At 42.8% G+C, this 18,317-nt stretch overlaps 1 protein-coding gene across 1 annotated transcript; it reads left to right on the top strand.

Annotated features, from left to right (window-relative positions):
- The first annotated feature begins 907 nt into the window (after nt 1–907).
- Nucleotides 908–18,033, top strand: brwd3 (bromodomain and WD repeat domain containing 3). The gene is made up of 41 exons (XM_013911436.1): nt 908–1,202; nt 1,378–1,436; nt 1,541–1,570; nt 1,757–1,816; nt 2,709–2,859; nt 3,465–3,563; nt 3,708–3,868; nt 4,054–4,275; nt 4,511–4,611; nt 4,718–4,788; nt 5,179–5,279; nt 5,385–5,425; nt 5,516–5,620; nt 5,704–5,854; nt 5,947–6,081; nt 6,167–6,295; nt 6,476–6,701; nt 6,782–6,922; nt 8,591–8,771; nt 8,873–8,966; nt 9,048–9,218; nt 9,364–9,437; nt 9,519–9,711; nt 9,820–9,930; nt 10,016–10,123; nt 10,483–10,607; nt 10,696–10,778; nt 10,871–10,982; nt 11,133–11,194; nt 11,616–11,771; nt 11,875–11,995; nt 12,092–12,217; nt 12,328–12,397; nt 12,780–12,830; nt 12,916–13,059; nt 13,226–13,378; nt 13,488–13,657; nt 14,970–15,058; nt 16,952–17,086; nt 17,189–17,601; nt 17,881–18,033. Exons 1-41 carry the CDS (start codon nt 1,169–1,171, stop codon nt 18,031–18,033), a joined length of 5,112 nt encoding a protein of 1,703 aa, XP_013766890.1. The 5' UTR covers nt 908–1,168.
- The last annotated feature ends 284 nt before the right edge of the window (nt 18,034–18,317 follow it).

The following is an 18,317-nucleotide window of genomic DNA, read 5'->3' as shown; positions in this document are numbered from 1 at the left end:
GATGGATGGATGGATGGACCTCTAAAAGCCTGTAAAATTAAATACATCTTCTTTTCTTATATTTACCTGTTGAAAAATGATACAGTCTGCTTTCTATTTCTAGAACTCCCATCCTAAGCATTTTAAGAACAGCTCTTATTGGCTGTTTAGCAGATAATTCCAGTCACTTCACTGAGTTAGGAACCTTCTTAAACAAAAAACATCCATGAATCTCCTCTATGCTTGTTCTCTTTTCCTCCTGCCTGGCAGCTTCATCTTCAACATGCTTTACCCAGCGTATCCACTATCCCTCCTCTGCACATGCCCAAACCCTCTCAACCCTGCCTCTCTAACGTTGTCTCCACACAAAGGCAATGATGTTCAAGCCCACTCTTTAGAACTCAGCCTTGCAAGGGTGAGCTGGTGGAAATAAATGCTATACTATTTCACAATTTAACAAGCTGCATATTTTCTTTGTTACTGTTAAAGTCAAGGATGATTCTTCCACAATGACACCCAGATGCTAGAGACTGTAACCAAAACACTCCTCATATTAAAGACGAATGCATTTGTACCAATAACTGTTTTCTACAGTCACTGATTTGTACCTACTAGAAAATGAACTGATAGAAAACTTTTGGAAATACTTTTTGTATGTCCAAATATATTAAGATCAGTGAGATTGCTCCAACAATTGCAACTGTATATTGACTGACAACAATATATTTAAAACCACAAATATTTTTATTCACAAAATAGCGTTGGTGCCCCCCCCCCCCAAATAAATAAATAAAAATAACAAAATACATTTACGAATACATTTACCCTTTAAAATATTAAAACTGATATAATATTAAAACTGAAAAACTGAAAACTATTAATCCTGAAAAATGTTATCTTACCGCTGAAAAGTATTAACATTCAATTTTTGTGTAAAATCTGTGAAATTTGAATGAGTTTTATTTGTAACATGGATTCATTCTTTCTGAAGAAAGCACTCCGTCCGGTACTGTGTTGATTCACTAGAGGGCACTAATCCAAGGTAGCGGATAGTATGGGAACAACTTGCGAGAGGAGGCCATTCACTAGCCTGTTTTAGCTACACACACCTAGCTACTCTTAGCTAGCCGGCGGCTAACCAGCGAGCTAAAACATCAGTTTGTCTTAATGTCGCCTGTCTTACCAAGTGATGGCAAGAGAACAGTGTTCACAAATCGAAGCTGGTGAGTACTGACCGCTGCTTTAATTCGCGACTAAATATTTTGCATTTACACTGTTTCCAGTTGTGTGCCAGGTAGCGAGCTAATTAACCGAGCTCAGCCCGGAGCTGGCTAACGCTAGCTCCGCTCAATAGCTACATCAGTTAGTACCAAGCTCATTTACTGTTTTTCTTTTCAGAACTCTATTACCTCATTGCCAGATTTCTGCAGTCTGGACCATGTAAAAAAGCCGCAAAGGTAATACCCTACGATAAACAAAAAAGCAAGTCGTACTGGTTAAAAATCGTCTAAATAAGTAGGTTTGTTAGCATCCGTTGCTAACTGTGTCTCTGTGTTGTTAGATCCTGATCGAGGAGCTGGAGGAGTATGAGGTAGGTTCAGCTGAACCTTTCTGAGTTTATTTTCATGTGCGGTTTCCGTAGTGATGCCCATCTTGACGCTTTTTGGGGCCAGCTTTTTAGTAGTTTTGATCGATGCTAAATAAAGGAGCGCGATTCCCTGCCGGGACGAGCCTCGCAATTTTGTGTCCTCTCTGATATCGTCTCTTTTAACTTTAGTTGGTCCCGCAACGATGGAGTTGGGACGGGAAGAAATACAAACGGAACTTCCAAGATTGGGTGAGTGTGAATAGTCATTAATAACTTTTTAATAATATGGATCTTTTTATTCCGCTTTCGGTTGACACTAACCTTTCCATGGATGTCAACGTTTTAATTATTTTAACCAACCAAAACGGCGTGTTTTCAGCATGTTTGTATTTATTTTAACCTATTTAACAATCCATATTAGTGCAGGCGTGTTGATAAATAACTATATACAGGCTATGCTATTGTGTGGGCTAGTGGGCGGAGAATGAAGATAAGAGCCGATAGTGATAGGCCAGATAGATCCAGCGCTGTGTCAGTCTTCTTTTGGAGCCAATGATATCGCAGTTGCGTTGGCGAGCGAACCGGAAGAATAGCAAGAAGCTCTTTTGATTCGCTGCAAGCTTTTCTCTCCCTCCTCTTTCTCTACCTCTCCCTCCCGTTCCCTTGATTGTTTTCCAACTATCTGCATGACAAAACCATGCACACATTATGATATCAGGCAGCAATAAACAGGAAGAGGAAAATGAAACAGTTGCAGGCTACTTATGTGTGATTGCAGAGCTGTTTGGATTGGATCTTTCTTGCCTGTATTGAAAATGAGTCAGTTAATGTTATAATCAACTTAAATTACAGAAAGTGAGGCTCGTGTTTTGTTTTTTCTCATTTGCAGTGGTAACCAGCATGCAGAACATTTTGTTTCACCATGTTCTGTTGTTGGTTATTTAAAAATAGTAGTTTCTTCAGTGATCAGTTAGCTGATCAATTCAGTTCAGTTGGTTTTTCAGGATTATGCCATTGTCTAGAGTCGTTTAAATTAACTTAACAGTTTATTTTAGCGCCCGTAACAATGCAGCTGATGTAATCGTGTGTTGTTTTGTTATTTGTTGTATTAATATGTAATTACCATTGCTGACGTGTGCAGGTGGTGTTGAACCAGCACATTCCTGCAGACTATTTGCTCAGGATTTGCCAGCGGATAGGCCCACTTATAGAAAAGGAGATCCCACCTTGTGTTCCTGGAGTCCAGACACTTCTGGGGCTGGGAAGACAGTCCTTGCTTCGCACCAGCAAAAGTGAGCATATTCCTGTTTTTATATGATTTTTTAAATGTATTTATTTTGTGCTTTTCATTAGTACCTACTCGGATTAACTCACCACAGCTTTCAGGGTTTTCCGTTAGGTTCTAGTACCTGGTACCAGCCAGGTACTAAAATAGTACCTACTTGGCCAGGGTTCCAAGCGATCTGAGCAGGTACTAAAGTGTGCCATCATCAGACTGCATACCACCAATTGGTAGGTTATTGACATCACCCAAAGAGTCATGAGAGTGTCTTGTTTGTGAAAATCTAAATCGCCAATTTTGAAACCCGGCAAAGAGGGAAATGGTAACTAAAACAATGCTGTGGTCCCCAAGTCTGATGAAAAGCCACAGATTGAGCAGCAGCTATATTGTTGCCTTGATGTCCACCTTTGTTGTAGTGTTCGTGTTGCATACTAATTATGTCATGGGACTCTCGGACATGTTCCTGTAACAGTTACTACACACATGAGGTGGTACTCGATTGTAATGGAAAACCAGTCAATCTGAGGCGAGTCGATCCGAGTAGTTACTAATGGTAAAGGGGCTATAGTGCATTGTTTTTGGCATTCATTCTTCAACTCACTGTTTTTAACATAGGTTGTAGCCACAAGGTATGTAGTGGCTCAGCTGTCGCTGCACTCCACCGAGGACGTCCACCAGAACCTCCAGTGAGCAATGGAAGTTCTCCTAATGTTGGTGTGTAAACTGTTTTTAAAAACATTTTTACAACAATATATCATTTATGCCTTTTATTTCCACTAAGCACTTAGACCCGTGGTATTAAGTTTTCAGTGTCAGTGTGTTGCTTCTACTAATTATTCGTATGTGTTTCACATCAAGTGTCCATCATGGGTGCTCGCCAGGCCACAGGCACAGGTCGTTTTGGCCAGGTTCTGCCGTCTTCCTCCTACCAACACATGAAGATACACAAACGTATCCTTGGCCACCTTTCTTCAGTCTACTGTGTGGCCTTTGACCGTACCGGTCGTCGAATATTTACGGTGAGTAAGAATTTCTTATTATTTCATCATCCCTGTCTATTTTATTTTAGTGATTGTTCTTCCAGTTGTCGTGCCAGATCTAAGATAACTACTGAACTCTTCCAAAACACAACATGGAGCTTCAGTTGAAGGTGGTTTCCAGTGGAGCTGTCTTATTAATGTGTTGCTGTCGGATTGGTTTTTAGGGTTCTGATGATTGCTTGGTAAAAATCTGGGCCACAGATGATGGCCGGCTCCTGGCAACACTCCGCGGTCACTCAGCAGAGATCTGTGACATGGCTGTCAACCACGAGAACAGCCTCATTGCTTCTGCCAGCTGTGACAAAGTCATCAGAGTGTGGTGCTTACGCACCTGTGCGCCCATCACTGTGCTGCAGGCTCATGCTGCGTCTATCACATCCATACAGGTGATACTTAAAAGAAATTGCAGAGCCCTTTTACAACATTTGAAGTATTAAATAAAACTAAAAACTTGACTACATCATACAGGAATTAAATGTTTGAAAGCAAATTCATCTACTTAATGCTTTCACCTTATCTTGAGCACTTGACCTGGGCCTGCTGCTGGCTTGTTATGTGAAATGCTGCACAGTCCTTCCCTGTGACTAACCAACACCAACTTTCCTTCTCTCCCTCCTCCAGTTTTGTCCAGCAGCTAGAGGAACAACTCGGTACCTGGCATCAACTGGTGCAGACGGCATGGTGTGTTTCTGGAAGTGGCACTCGCTCACCATGAAATTTAAGTAAGTATTGAGGCGTCTAATGTGGCATGCTTAGTGGTTGCTTGGTGGTTTTCATTAAGATAACCACAGGTTCTGTTTTTTGTTTTTTGTTTTCCCTTCCCCTCAGTGATCATCCAGTCAAGTTTATGGAGCGTTCACGGCCCGGGGTGCAAGTCTCCACTTCATCTTTCAGCAGTGGTAAGTGTATCTCCATGCCAGGCAACATTTTGTTGTTACATGATCTCAGCTGCTCTGAACACAGCTCAGTTAATAACTGCACTTATTTTTTTTTAAATTTTTACTTTTGTGGCTCCTGTTGGAAAACCAATTCCATCTCCTATTTTAGGTAAACTTTTGTTGCTTTTAAGATATTAACTTAACCAGGCCAAACTTCCACAGATGCATATAAGAGAATCTCATTTGAGTGACGGAATAAATGCTGCTCGCAGTTTAAAAAAAATAGGGTAGTGTGTTTGCAAAATGAAAAGCATTTCATCATTTGAAATGGTTACAAGTTAACTAATATACAGTATGGCAGAACACTGTGAGGGTCATTGTTGTAGACTGAATGTGTTCTTCTGTTAATAGGTGGCATGTTCATGGCTACTGGAGGCACTGATCATATGATCAGGGTCTACTATCTTGGTGCTGAGTCTCCTATGAAGGTTTCTGAGATGGATGCTCACACGGTAAGAAACAGCATCTAGTCACTACATCCTGCTTGGTCCGCTCTGTTGTGCTTTTTAAGCTTCGTTCACACAACTTGTATTCTTTCCTACTTTTTGTGCTTTTAGGATAAAGTCGTGGTCGTCCAGTTCAGCAATAACAGTGACAGGTGAGTGTGCTTGCTCAAATCTGCAGGGACTTCAAATATTTTTTGTGTGTTTTACAAGTGTGCGAAGAATAACTGCGTATGTGTGTCCAGCCTAAGGTTCGTGAGCGGCAGTCGCGACGGTACGGTGAAGATTTGGCATTACCAGCAGCAGGAGTGGAAGAGCATCACTTTAGACATGGCTGCAAGGCTTCCAGGGTAAGAGAGGGAAGACTCGTAGTGTTTAGTGATGGCACTTCTGCCGCTATCATATTTCACGTCCGATGGGATGTTCTTTTTAGGAGCACTGCCGCCACAGGTGACGACAAAGCTAAGTTGGTGGTGACTATGGTTGCCTGGGACCGCACTGACAGCACCATAATCACAGCGGTGTCAAACTACCTGCTCAAAGTGTGGAGCACATCCACAGGACAGCTGCTGCACATTTTGTCTGTGAGTAGCTGAAGCCGACATTATCTGCAGCTCATTCGGTGTAGAATGGCAAATTGGCCTACTTGATTGTCTGTGCTGTCTCTCTGTTCAAGGGTCATGACGACGAGGTGTTTGTGCTGGAGGCTCATCCATTTGACTCCCGCATCATGTTATCTGCCGGCCACGATGGCAACATTTACATCTGGGACCTAACCAAAGGAGTCAAGATCCGCAATTTCTTCAACATGGTAACCGATCCTCAGCGAGCATCACCTACCAGCAATGCTTTGTTTTTCACCAGATTTAAGTTCAATTTTAAATGTTTGTTTGCAGATTGAGGGCCAAGGCCACGGTGCTATTTTTGACTGCAAGTTCTCAGCAGATGGGCAGCATTTTGCCTGCACTGACTCACACGGCCATTTGCTCATCTTTGGTTTTGGCTGCAGCAGACCATATGAAAAGGTAACTGCTAGCTGAGTCTTGTTTGCCCAAAACAATCACCCCTATCATTTCCTCACTTTTAAAGGAACATTTAGAATAAATATTTGGACAGCACAGTGGATTTGTGATTACACATTTTGTTCTTTAATCATAAGAATCGGTGTCACCCTGTGGCGGCGCCCTGTTCTTGTTCCCCTCCAGATTCCCGACCAGATGTTCTTCCACACGGACTATCGCCCTCTTATCCGTGACTCTAATAACTACGTCCTGGATGAGCAGACGCAACAGGCGCCACACCTCATGCCTCCACCCTTCCTTGTGGATGTCGACGGGAATCCTCATCCTCCTCACTACCAGCGCCTGGTGCCTGGACGGGAGAACTGCAAGGAAGAGCAGCTAATACCTCAGATGGGATACATGGCTAACAGTAAGCACAGATTCACAGGTGAAAATTCAGAAGAAGTGACAGATGGTATTTGATGCTTGATTTCTCCTTGCTTTACTTAGATGATGGAGAGTTGGTTGAGCAGGTTCTTGGCCAGCAAACGGCAGAAAATGGAGAAAGCCCGTTGGACAATCTCATCAGACAGCTGCAGAATGAACAAGATGAGCGTCAGAATGCAGAGCAGGAGGCAGAAGGGGAAGAAGGTGTGTGTTGTTGTTTTTTTGTTTGTTTTTTTTTACTCAAAATGATTGAAGTTTTCCCCAAAACTTTAAGTGTCTTTTGTCCTGTGTCCCACTCCTCTCCCAGAACCAGCCACGGCAGATGGCTGCCCCTCCCTGAGCCTGATTCTGCTGAAGGTTTCTTCCTGTTAAAAGGGAGTTTTTATTTTCCCACTGTTTGCCAAGTGGTCGCCTGATTTTTGGGGGTTTTCTCTCCAATATTGCAGGTGCTTTACTAGTGGTGCAACGGATCACGGTTGATCCGAAATAAGAACTGATGCCACTCCACGGTTCGGTACGCACGTGATCCGAAGACTCAAAAAAGGAAAAAAAAAAAGTACGTGTATGGTGCGTGTGGTCAGTCTGTTAAGCGGTTGTTATGGCCGGCGCTAGCGGTCCAAGTGGCGGAGCAGAGGAGTTTGCGGCATTTAAGCAGCCCTTTGCTGCCCAATCCGACCGGGCTAAAGATATGATGATGTGATGAACGTGCTTGAGCCACGCTATGATATCTCGTTGCGCATCCACTTCAGTGTGACAAGATCGTTCCAAGCATGTATGAGCATGAAAGGTTTAAAGTTATGGCTGAACTGTCCCAGGCATCTTCTGTTGCTCTAACTACAAATGGGTGGACCTCCAGGGCAACGCAAAGCCACGTGACTGCTTGTTATATCACAGCAGAGTGGTAGATACAAAGCCCTGTACTGCCCTATAGATTACATTAGATTAGATGAAACTTTATTTATCCCTAAGATGGGTTCCTCCCAGAAATTCAGTTTCCAGTAGCACGGCACCGACAGAAGTTGCAGAATGTGAGCAGAAATATACCATATATACACCATATATATAAATACAGAGAATACAAAAGGAATAAATAGAATAAATAGGAATAAGAATACAAGGAAACGGCACATTTCAAGTATTGTGAGTCTATTACACCGTTGGATATTAACAAAAACTATTGCACAGTGAAAAGGCGCTACAGCTTACTTGTTCCCCCCTCCTTTTGTCCCCGTTTCCCCTCCCTCTCCCCTCCAGCAAGGAGTTAAAACAGTTTGATGGCGTGTGGGACAAAGGAGTTTTTAAGTCTGCTGGTCCTTGACTTTGGGAGAAGCAACCTGTCACTGAACAGACTCCTCTGGTTGTTTATGGCCGTGTGCAGAGGATGCCCAGCATGGTCCATAATGTCCATATTGCACCTTAATTTGTTTTTATATAAGTGCGTGGAATGAGTCTTCAGTTGAATGTTTTTTAATAGGCTAAAAATACTTAAATAAGTAAATGGCGAGTCGAATTTTTGTCTTTTTTCCCCCCTATTTTTGCTGATCCGAAAATTGATCCGATCCGTGACTTAAAACCGTGATCCGATCCGAACCGTGAGATTTTTCATCCCTTGCACCACTAGGCTTTACTGTACAATATAAAGCGTTTTGAGGCGACGCTTCGTTTTATTTGGTGCTATATAAATAAACTCAAATTAAATCGAAGAGAACATTTTTGGCTCTTTCTCAGTGGCTGAGGTTATACTTGTGAAATTCTACTGTTTTTGCAAAACTCTGAACATAAACATTTCTTGTCAAGTTTTTCCAAAAGTGGAGTTTGTCCCCAGTAACCTGTAATTATATTTAAAAGAAAAAAATATAATCTTGTTTTCAGCTGGTGAAGGCGCAGAGGCGGTGCCCTCCTCTCCAGTTGTTGCACTTCGCAGAAGTGGGCAGGTGGATGGGGTGTGGCAAATGCAGCATAACGCCCTTCCCAGTCAGGTGGCCACCGAGAGGGACCTGCTGGCCTGGAGCCGCAGAGTGGTGGTCAATGAAGTGCTGCAGGGGATATTCAGGTGAGGAGGATGAAGGGAATTAGATTAGTTTTAAGGGGATTGCATAGAAAGATTTGATTTTTAAAGCAAATTCATAATGCTTTTTTAAATTTATTTTTAAGAGTTTCAGAGGAGTGCAGACAAGCCAAAGGTGACATTGAATGTTCTCTATACTACACTGAGAGGAAGAAGAAACCAGTAACCTGTGCACCTAAGGTACGCTATTTTCTGCGTCACTATTGTTACGTCAGAAATCGCACATGTGCTGATTCATTCCTGATATTTTGGGTTTCGTAGAGCGATCTCTTGTCTTCACGCCTGCGCTCCCTGCGGCCCACGAAGAAAACTCATAAGCGCCATGCCTATCAAACCCGGTCAGCTCAAATCCGGCGTCCTGGAACCAGGAGTAGAAATCCCAGCAACCGACGTACCTCTAACAGCCAGATGGACTCAGAGAGTGATGGAGAAGTATGATTCACCTTGTTCTGCTTGATTTGTAAAGTTACCGTGCTATAAGGTCACTTAGTAAACAGGAATAAAATCAGAAACAAGTGCTAACTGTTAGCAGTCATTCGTGTTATACTGAAGGTTTTGGATGTATTTTTGTTAGCAGGCAGAAGAACAGGTGGAGCAAACCGATCCATCTTCAGATGGTGATGCTCGGTGGCAGAGTGAAAGCAGCTCCAGGTAAATAAACACACTGATCAAGGAGAATTTTCAAAATATAGTCCGATCACCTGCCTGACGATACCCCGCTTTGATTCTCAGCGATTCCTCCAGTGAATATTCTGATTGGACAGCGGATGCTGGGATCAATTTGCAGCCGCCAAAGCGACCTACCAGGAGACCTGTACAGCCTCCAGATTACAGCAGCTCTGAGGAAGAAGGAGATAACGAAGCCAAGGAGGCAAGGACGAGGGAAAAAGAGAAGAGGAAGAAGAAGTCCAAGGAGACCAAACAAGTGAGCCACCTGCAGCTGCAGTAGTCACAGTAAAAGCACATTTTGCTAGTTGTCACACAACATGGCACGAGTATGTACTTTAACATGTGGTAAATCATATACACTCAGAAACCCACATCCTCTCTGGGTGGACTTGATGCGGAAGAGTGGCTGCCGCCATCTTGGATTATGGAGACTGTCCCCCGCCGCTCTCCTTTTGTTCCACAAATGGGAGATGAAGTAAGGACTGACGCTCCTAATATCAAACAGGAAATACATGTTACATCACACTTTTTAAAATCATGATTCTCCTGTCCTCCTCCAGCTCATCTACTTCAAACAGGGCCATCAGGCTTACGTCCGGGCTGTTCGCAGAGCTAAGGCTTATAGCATCAACCCTCAGAAGCAGCCGTGGAACAGACTCAACCTCAGGGTGAGGCACAGTTTTATATAATAGCAAGTGCTGTGTATCGGCCCCGGCATGCTCCATTAGTGCCCAAGCTGTTTGGAGAGTCTGAAAACGGCAGCCAATTTTTGTAACCACCTGAAAGCGGTAACCTGGTGGTCTCACTCACTTTGCACTGCTCTTAGACCTGAGCAAAAATTAGCAAGCCTCTAAGCTCTCTGCTGAGTCCCCCTTCAACCCCGCTAGTTCACCACAATCTGCTGCTGTTTTTGTAAATGAAAACAACTTGAATCTCTTGAAACACAATATACAGAATGCCACAGTAATCCTTCCTTACAGGAGTTTGTACAGCTGCATTGACCTCCTTTTCTCTTCTTCCGCCTCAGGATCAGGAATCTGTGAAAGTGGTTGGAATTAAGTATGAAGTGGGACCTCCTACCCTCTGCTGCCTAAAAGTGGCGTTCTTGGACCCAGTCTCAGGGAAAATGACCAATGAGTCTTTCTCCTTAAAGTGAGCAGGAGCAACACTTGTATATTCAATGTAATAAACGACTGTGACCACATGTATTTGACCACTTTTTCATTCCCACACTTCCCAGGTATCATGACATGCCCGATGTCATTGATTTTCTGGTACTGCAGCAGTTTTACAACGAGGCTAAAGAACACAACTGGCAACCTGGTTAGTCACTCCCCAGCAGTCTCCTTCCTGTATTTACTGCTCACGTAAAATTGTCAGGACTGTCCGTCACCTTAGTTTGATCCTCTGTTTAGGCATGAGGTTCCGCAGCATCATTGACGACGCCTGGTGGTTCGGCTCTGTGGAGGATCAAGAGCCCCTGCAGCCAGAGTATCCCGACAGCCTGTTTCAGTGCTACGCAGTAAAGTACGTCTGTGTGTGAGCAGAGCTCGCTGTAATTTTTTAATTTATTTTTTGCTGGCTTCATGTCACCTTCTCCACAGTAAAATCAGATAAGCATCTCTAATCTCATACGCAGCATGATCTAGTGGCATATTATCACATTTGTTTCATCAGATGGGATAACGGTGAGCGGGAGAAAATGAGTCCCTGGGATATGGAGCCTATTCCTGAGGAAGGTCAGTAATATTTATTGAAATGTGTGTATTATTTTGAAATATGGCTCTCTGTTACAGAAGATAAAAGACGCAGAAAAAAGTCAAACATAATCGTACCCAATAAAAGTGAAATACTGCACATTATGGCATTTCTGTTGAAAAGAAACACATTTGATCTCATTCATCTAACAGTGGGGTAGAAACCCACAACAAAAACATTGTCTGCCCTTCATTTCCGTGTCCTTATTGGAATAACCATAGAAACCATAGAAACACTGTTTGTGTTTTTATTGAACTCTATTCCATTAATTTTAACCCAGAGAATTCTTTATAGCCTGCAGTGTAACGTTTAACTACCAAAAAAAAGTATTTTACTTCTCTCTTTTTTTTTCTTGGTTACTAACTGCTGTTTAATGTTCTAACACTTTTGTGGCTCCATCAGCTGCTTTGCCAGAGCAGGTTGGTGATGGTGTAGAGGTGGCAGAAGAGGAGCTGAAAGCTCTACTCTATGAGCCTCAGGAAGGTGAATGGGGGGCTCATACACGAGATGAAGAATGTGAGCGAGTCATTCATGGCATCGATCAGCTTCTGACACTGGGTATGCCTCCCAAAAGGATTGATGAAGCTTTGCGGTAAAGTACAATCTGACCTTGTTTTCCTGACCTTTGCTAGGTTTGATTTTATTTGTGTTTGTTCCCCAGATGTAGCCAAGGCGTTCGCATTACCGGTAAATTTGCAGGACTACCCTCTGTACTGCACCGTAGTGGCTTACCCCACTGACCTCAGCTCCATCCGCACACGTCTGGAGAATCGCTTTTACAGGTGAAGCATCATGCACTCATAAACCTTCTCTATGAGTTCAAAGTCCTGGTGTGTTAACGTCTGAGTTTCAACCACTGATGCGTTCCTCTGCTCCAGGCGGATCTCTGCATTAATGTGGGAGGTGCGTTACATCGAACACAATGCCCGCACTTTCAATGAACCTCAAAGCCCCATTGTAGCAGCTGCCAAGGTGGTGACTGATGTTCTCCTTCATTATATCGGGTAAGACTTGACAGAGTTTCTGCTGTGTTAAATTTACCGATGCTTTAACAGTGGAGTGACCATGATGAAAACAAACATTTCTGATGCCTTGATCCCGCTGCCTCATTCAGGGACCAAAGTTGCATCGACGTCTTGGATCTGTATCGTAAACTGAAGTCTGAAGTCAGCAGTGAAGCTGAGGTGGGTGTTGCACAAGTGTTTCTGCGTTTGTGTGGTTTGTATTATTAGACTGACTATAGGATTCCTGCAGATCACTGAAAAAGTCAGTAGAAAAGAAAATAAGGTCTTTAATGTTTCATGTTTCCTACAAAATTACTTACTTTATTTTAGGATGTGATTTGAACCATTACACTAGAGATTAGCTTAGGAAGCCAACTGTATTTGTTATCCAGTAATCCATTAATGACCTGATGTAGACGTTGCCTTTGTTTCTTGTTTGATTTGGAAATGGAAAGGAAACAGGCTATCCCAGCTGGAGATCACTGCATTACATTCACATGTCCCAAAAAGCAAATGGAAACATGGATTTTTATGTAGTTTTTTGTTTTTGTTTTTTTTGCAGGTTGACTTGGACGTAGATTCAGACACTCCAGGAACATCTACAGGACACCGGGTAAGGCAGCAGTTGATATTTGACAGGATTTTTAACCTCCCAGCTGTTGTCCCAATCTCAGTGACTTTCATTTTGTCTCTGCCAGGGAGGCACTGCAAATTCTAAGAAGCGTGGTGTGGTTCTGGATCCGAAAGCCTGGCGAGGTCAATGTCGAGAGCTGTTGCGTCGAATGACAGCTTCCACGAATTCCGAACCTTTCAGGCAGCCTGTGGATCTCTTTGAATATCCGGTAAAACAATCAGGATAAACCTCCATTTGAAATAAAACCACACATGCCAGACACTTTTTACAGCTTAAAGTAGCATTTGCAGTGCATGCTGCAAGTGTAAAACTGAAGTTGCATTCAGGTGAAGCACTGTGTTCTTCAGCGTTTCTGCTCTCTTTTTTTCGTTCAGGACTATCGAGACATCATTGACACTCCCATGGATCTGGGTACAGTGTCAGAGACCCTGGCAGTAGGAAATTATGAAAATCCCATGGAGTTTTCCAAAGACATCCGCCTCATTTTCAGCAACTCTAAAGCATACACTCCTAACAAGAAGTCACAGGTGAGTAGCTCACTGAGAAATAAAACATTCTGTAAAAATGCTGTTGTTATAGGTGCAGTCTGAGAAAGCTTTGGTTTAGCGTTTACGTATCGCGTTCTTTTATTTCTAGATCTATACCATGACCCTCAGCTTGTCGGCCTTCTTTGAAAAACACATCATCTCCATCATTTCTGACTACAAGTCTGCCATTCAGAACGAACGGCGGGCTCGTCAACATCTCACTTACAGGAACAGATTGCACAACGGAGGCAGCTCGCCACCTAATAGTCCATCCCACAGGTACTCGGCCACATTCACAAACCTAGACGCACCGTGTTATCAGATTATATTTTTCACTCGGGCCCATCAAAGTGTCTGCAGCTTCTGAAAGCATCTCAGAAGTGCCGTACTGAAATAAAGAAATGTTTTCTCTTTAATATCATTTCAAGGTGTCGTGGTTGGAAAAACGATTCCAGAAACTGCTGAAAGTTGCAGGCACCCTGTCGTTGTTTATATTTATTATCGTGTTGTTAATAGGGATGGGTATTGATAAGATTTTCACGATTCCGATTCCATTTTCGATTCTGTTTAACGATTTGATTCTTTATCGATTCTTTTTTTAAAAAAAAAAAAAAGGAGAACACTAAGTTCGATTAGCTTAGAACTTTGTTTTATATCTTCTCTTTGAACAAGATAGAAATTTAGGAGTAACATGGCCTTACAAACCCAACAGTGAGATCTTAAGAGATCCAGCCTACGGCTCTTCAATGGGTGTCACAGGGTCCCCAGGAAAAAAAATTTGTAAATGTAAAATAATAAAATAAATATTCATCTGTAGCAATAACAAAGTATAACATAAATTATTCAGTAGCAATTACACAAGAATATCCAGTAATGTCCCTGCCTACAATTAAACACATTCACTTACCTAAAATCATCTGCTGTGGCAAATGGGTGCAAACATCTGACCACAAACTTAGTCACTGCTCGGTGATATTCGTCTATCCTGGCCTGAAAGGAGACGCTACCGGTAGACTGCAGGGAGAACTGCCAGCATCTGAGCCAGACTCTGTCTGTCTCTCTCATCATGGTCACCTAAATGCACAGTAATGGCAGGTTTTGTAATAAGGCAGATCGCGCTAACATAATATGCACTGTTAGTTGATTATTTACCTGCTGCATTAACGGGAGAGGACGTGCAAACGTTACCGCTGCTGCTGGGTTGAGATTCACGAGTCCGGAGCGGAATTCAAAACATGACATTCATTTAAGGTCATCGCGTGTTTTGTGAGCAAATGCTTTTGCATATTCGTAGTGTTTCCTCCCTTAGATGAAGTATCTACTTTGCAAGTATTGCAAGCTGCCCTGTTGTCATCCGTTCTCGTAAAGTATAACCAAACTTTTGAGCGTTTGAGCCGCTTACGCGCCGTGTTTCCTGCCAAGTAAATGACGCTCCGCAACGTGGTGACGTCATTCGGGGCGACTGGAATCGATAAGGGAATCGTTTGCAAAAATGGCAAAGAATTCCAAGGAATTGAAACAGATACCCATCCCTAGTTGTTAACAATAATTCTGAACTGTTGCTTCTTTCTTGTTCCCCTCTCCTGCCCAGCTCTAAAGGAAAGCACAAGTCAGGGAAGGCATCAAAGCCAAAAAAATCCCAGACCTCAACAAAGAATCGTTCTCAGAGATCACATAAAGGTACGTCTGCACTGTTGTGGCTTTCTGTGCTTTATAGATCCTTCTGCTGCGTAGACTCGTGCAGTGAGCTGCTCTTAGAGTTGGTTAAAGTAATAGTTCTTACTCTTCAAAAACCAGAATGACCTCAGTTTGGTTTTAATCCAATGAAAAGCTGCAGAGGTTATCAAAACTTAACAGATGTTTGTTTCCTGTGAATCAAAGCGTAACATCAGTGTCATTTTTCTTTTTTTCAGCTTTTACAGATGGCTCATTAAAAGTGTCAATAAACACTTTTATTTAAACAACTTATTATATAATACCAGGGGCAGTATGACTGAACATTTATATACCAGTATTTTTGAAGCCTTGCAGTTTCATGACACATCACCTTTAAAAAATAATAATTATAATAACACACATTTTATTTCATAATTGTGTCTTCACATAGCTTTACAGTGACTTGTTCTTCAGGACTGGATAGGATGTAGAAACATAAATGTCTTGATAAACTAAAAAAATTACACAACTGAAACAAAAATAATCTTTCAACAAAACTGGCATGTGTGGAACAAGGAGCTGCCTGTTCCACTCTGAGGTCACATGTAATGACACTGAAGTCAATATAAGGCTTCTTACTGTTGATGTTTCCTGCAGCAGAGCTGGGAAGTGCAGCTTTGAAACAAACTCTGTTTGCACTTTTCCTTCCAAACTTTGTGGCACAAATTATTCATTTGGAAAGACGTCAGTTAGTCTTGAATAACGTATTAAGCAAAAGTTGATGTGACGCAAAAAGCAATTCTCTCCTTTTTTTTTCTTTTTTTTTGCGCTTCTTTTTTTCCCCAAGGCCAAAAATGCTCCAAACAGCAGATTCTGCCCTCTTTTCTTTATCCTGCATCACTTTTTACTGTTGTTGGAAGTGGTGACTGTTTGCTGTTAGTTATGCTATGCTAAAAACAATTTCCGTTTCTGCTAGAAAGTTTGTTTCCCCCAATTAAGAGAGTTAAAAATTGTCATTTTAAATCAAATTCTGCATCATAAAACTGTAACGATTAATACAGGCACATCTCAACAGAGGTAACACGCGACACAGCGCAAGAAAAGTTGACCAAAGGTGCATATTGAGAATCCCGTCATTTAGAAATGTCTGGAAAATTTAGTTTATTGAACAAACTGCAAACAAAGAGTGAGTGGTTCTGCCCCAAATCTTTGTCCAGCAAACATCAACTGTAAGGGGAAAGCCGTACTCAGCATGGCCATGCAAGCCTAGAGGTGTCAGTCAGCCAATAAAATCTCCCGCCTGAGTGATGCAGGCAACTTTTCCCACCTTTAGCATGTGGTGGTGATGCTGTGTGGATACTGATCAATCTAAGGTTTTGTGTAAACTTGGCTTTTAGTTTTAGGAACATGCTACAAGCCAGTATTTATCTATTTATATCGTCACTAAATCTGTAGCAGGTCAGCAAATCATGGAAAATAAACCAGGATGGAAGAATTAATGAAATATCCATGTTAATCAAGGAGTTTTGAAAGCTTGGGGACATGAAAAAAGGAAAATATGAAAACGCTACCAAACAAAAGACAAAAAAAATCAGTTTTCAGAGAAACTGAAGAGAAATGGTAGGAATGGCAAACAAAGTATATTTTCCCACTTATAAAACAGGTCACCATTTCAATTTGTCCATTTGGCTCTACTTTGTTTAGTGTTAGTTAGCTAATATCGAGGTTGGCATCCCAACAAAATGGTGAATATAACAAATGACATTCAGGCTCTCTGCATTATTTTTGATGGTGTTACCTGACTTACATACATTCACCCCTGCTAAAAGCTTCTAGTATCTTCTAATGTGATTAGTTGCTTCTGTACTCTCAGCTTTTCTGATGGATAATTGCATTGTGTCTATTTTTTTTCTTTAGCTCAGCAAAGCGGTAATGTAGCAGAGGAAGAGGACGTCCAGCCTTCTTCCCCAACTTCAGGGACGAGTGTCAGGAGCAGAAATCAAGGACCACATCGGGTGACCCGCAGCCAAGCAACTCCCGTGAAGAAATCAGGTATTGCGAGCAGTAACTAAAAAGCATGCACATTTTCCCTTTTCAGTGTTTCTGCAAAGTTACGGTGCAGAAGTGACCCGCCGCCCTCTTGTTTTCCATCAGGTCACCAGAATAACTTGCACCTAAGTAACGGCTCCAGACAACGGCACTTGCGAGAAACGTCGCAGTCCGACGACGAAGAGGAGGCGTCAGGATCCAACAGCTCCTCGTTGGAGTCGTCCTCCACCTCGTCGTCGTCATCATCATCATCCTCCTCCTCCTCCTCATCGTCGGACAGCGACAACAGCTCTGACTCTGAGGTGGAAAAGTACGTGGAGGGAGGAGGAGATCACGACTACAGCAAAGCCCCCTGCCTGTCAGTACGCCTCTCAGCTAAGGGTAAGGTGGCAGCCTCAGAAAAGAGGAGACACAAAGGAGGAGAGGACACAGAGGCACAGGGACCTAAACGAGCACGACTGCAGCTTGAGGTAGAGGAGCAGGAGGATGATGAGGAGGAAGAGGAGGAGGAAGAGGCAGAGGAGGATGAGGAAGAAGAAGAGGAGGAAGAGGAAGAGAAGGAGCAGCAGCAACAGGTGGATTTAAAACATGAGGAGGAAGAAGAGGAGGAAGAAGAAGAGGAGGAAGAGGAGGAGGAGGAAGAAGAAGAAGAGGAGGAAGAAGAGGAAGAGGAGGAGCCAGAGGACGAGGATGATAACAACTCTGAGGTGCAGACACGAGCAGCAGCAGCTCCAGCAGCAGCTAGCAGCCAGAGAGGCAGCCAGTGTAAGTCTCGGCGGGTCAACACACGAAACCAGGGCCGCAGGACAGTTCGATACGGAGACGACTCGGAGGATGATGGCCATGGGTCGAAAGACGACCCTCTAAACCTGGGCATGTCCCGCTCAGGACGGGTACGCCGTATGACTGAGAAAGCCCGTGTCAGCCACCTTATGGGCTGGAGTCACTGACACGTCGCCCCTCACCCATCCCCTTTTTTCCAAACCTCAATGAAAGAACTGTAAAACATGAGTAACACATCAGGGATTATTCTTTTTCTTTTTATACAAATTTGTGTGTGTGTATATATAATATATAAATATGATTTCTCTTTTTATCTAAAGACTGATTATGACTCTCAAACTGATAGCCGGTGCTCATAAAATGTTGCCACGGATTTTTTTTCTTCCCTGGTCAACAGAGCTTCTGTTCAACACGGACCCTCTCCAACTGGATTAACTCACCTCGGCCTTAC

Source organism: Pundamilia nyererei, unplaced genomic scaffold, assembly GCF_000239375.1.
Source record: "Pundamilia nyererei isolate P.nyererei 1_Seehausen unplaced genomic scaffold, PunNye1.0 scaffold00064, whole genome shotgun sequence".
Classification (NCBI taxonomy): Eukaryota; Metazoa; Chordata; class Actinopteri; order Cichliformes; family Cichlidae; genus Pundamilia; species Pundamilia nyererei.
The sequence above is the reverse complement of the archived record's forward strand: the minus strand, read 5'-3'. Positions and strand labels throughout refer to the sequence as shown.

Coding starts and splice junctions, on each gene's coding strand:
- brwd3 (XM_013911436.1), top strand. CDS start 1,169: ATGGCAAGAGAACAGTGTTCACAAATCGAAGCTG. Junction 3,564..3,707: donor TGGAAGTTCTCCTAATGTTG/GTGTGTAAACTG, acceptor TTTCACATCAAG/TGTCCATCATGGGTGCTCGC. Junction 5,280..5,384: donor CTGAGATGGATGCTCACACG/GTAAGAAACAGC, acceptor TTGTGCTTTTAG/GATAAAGTCGTGGTCGTCCA.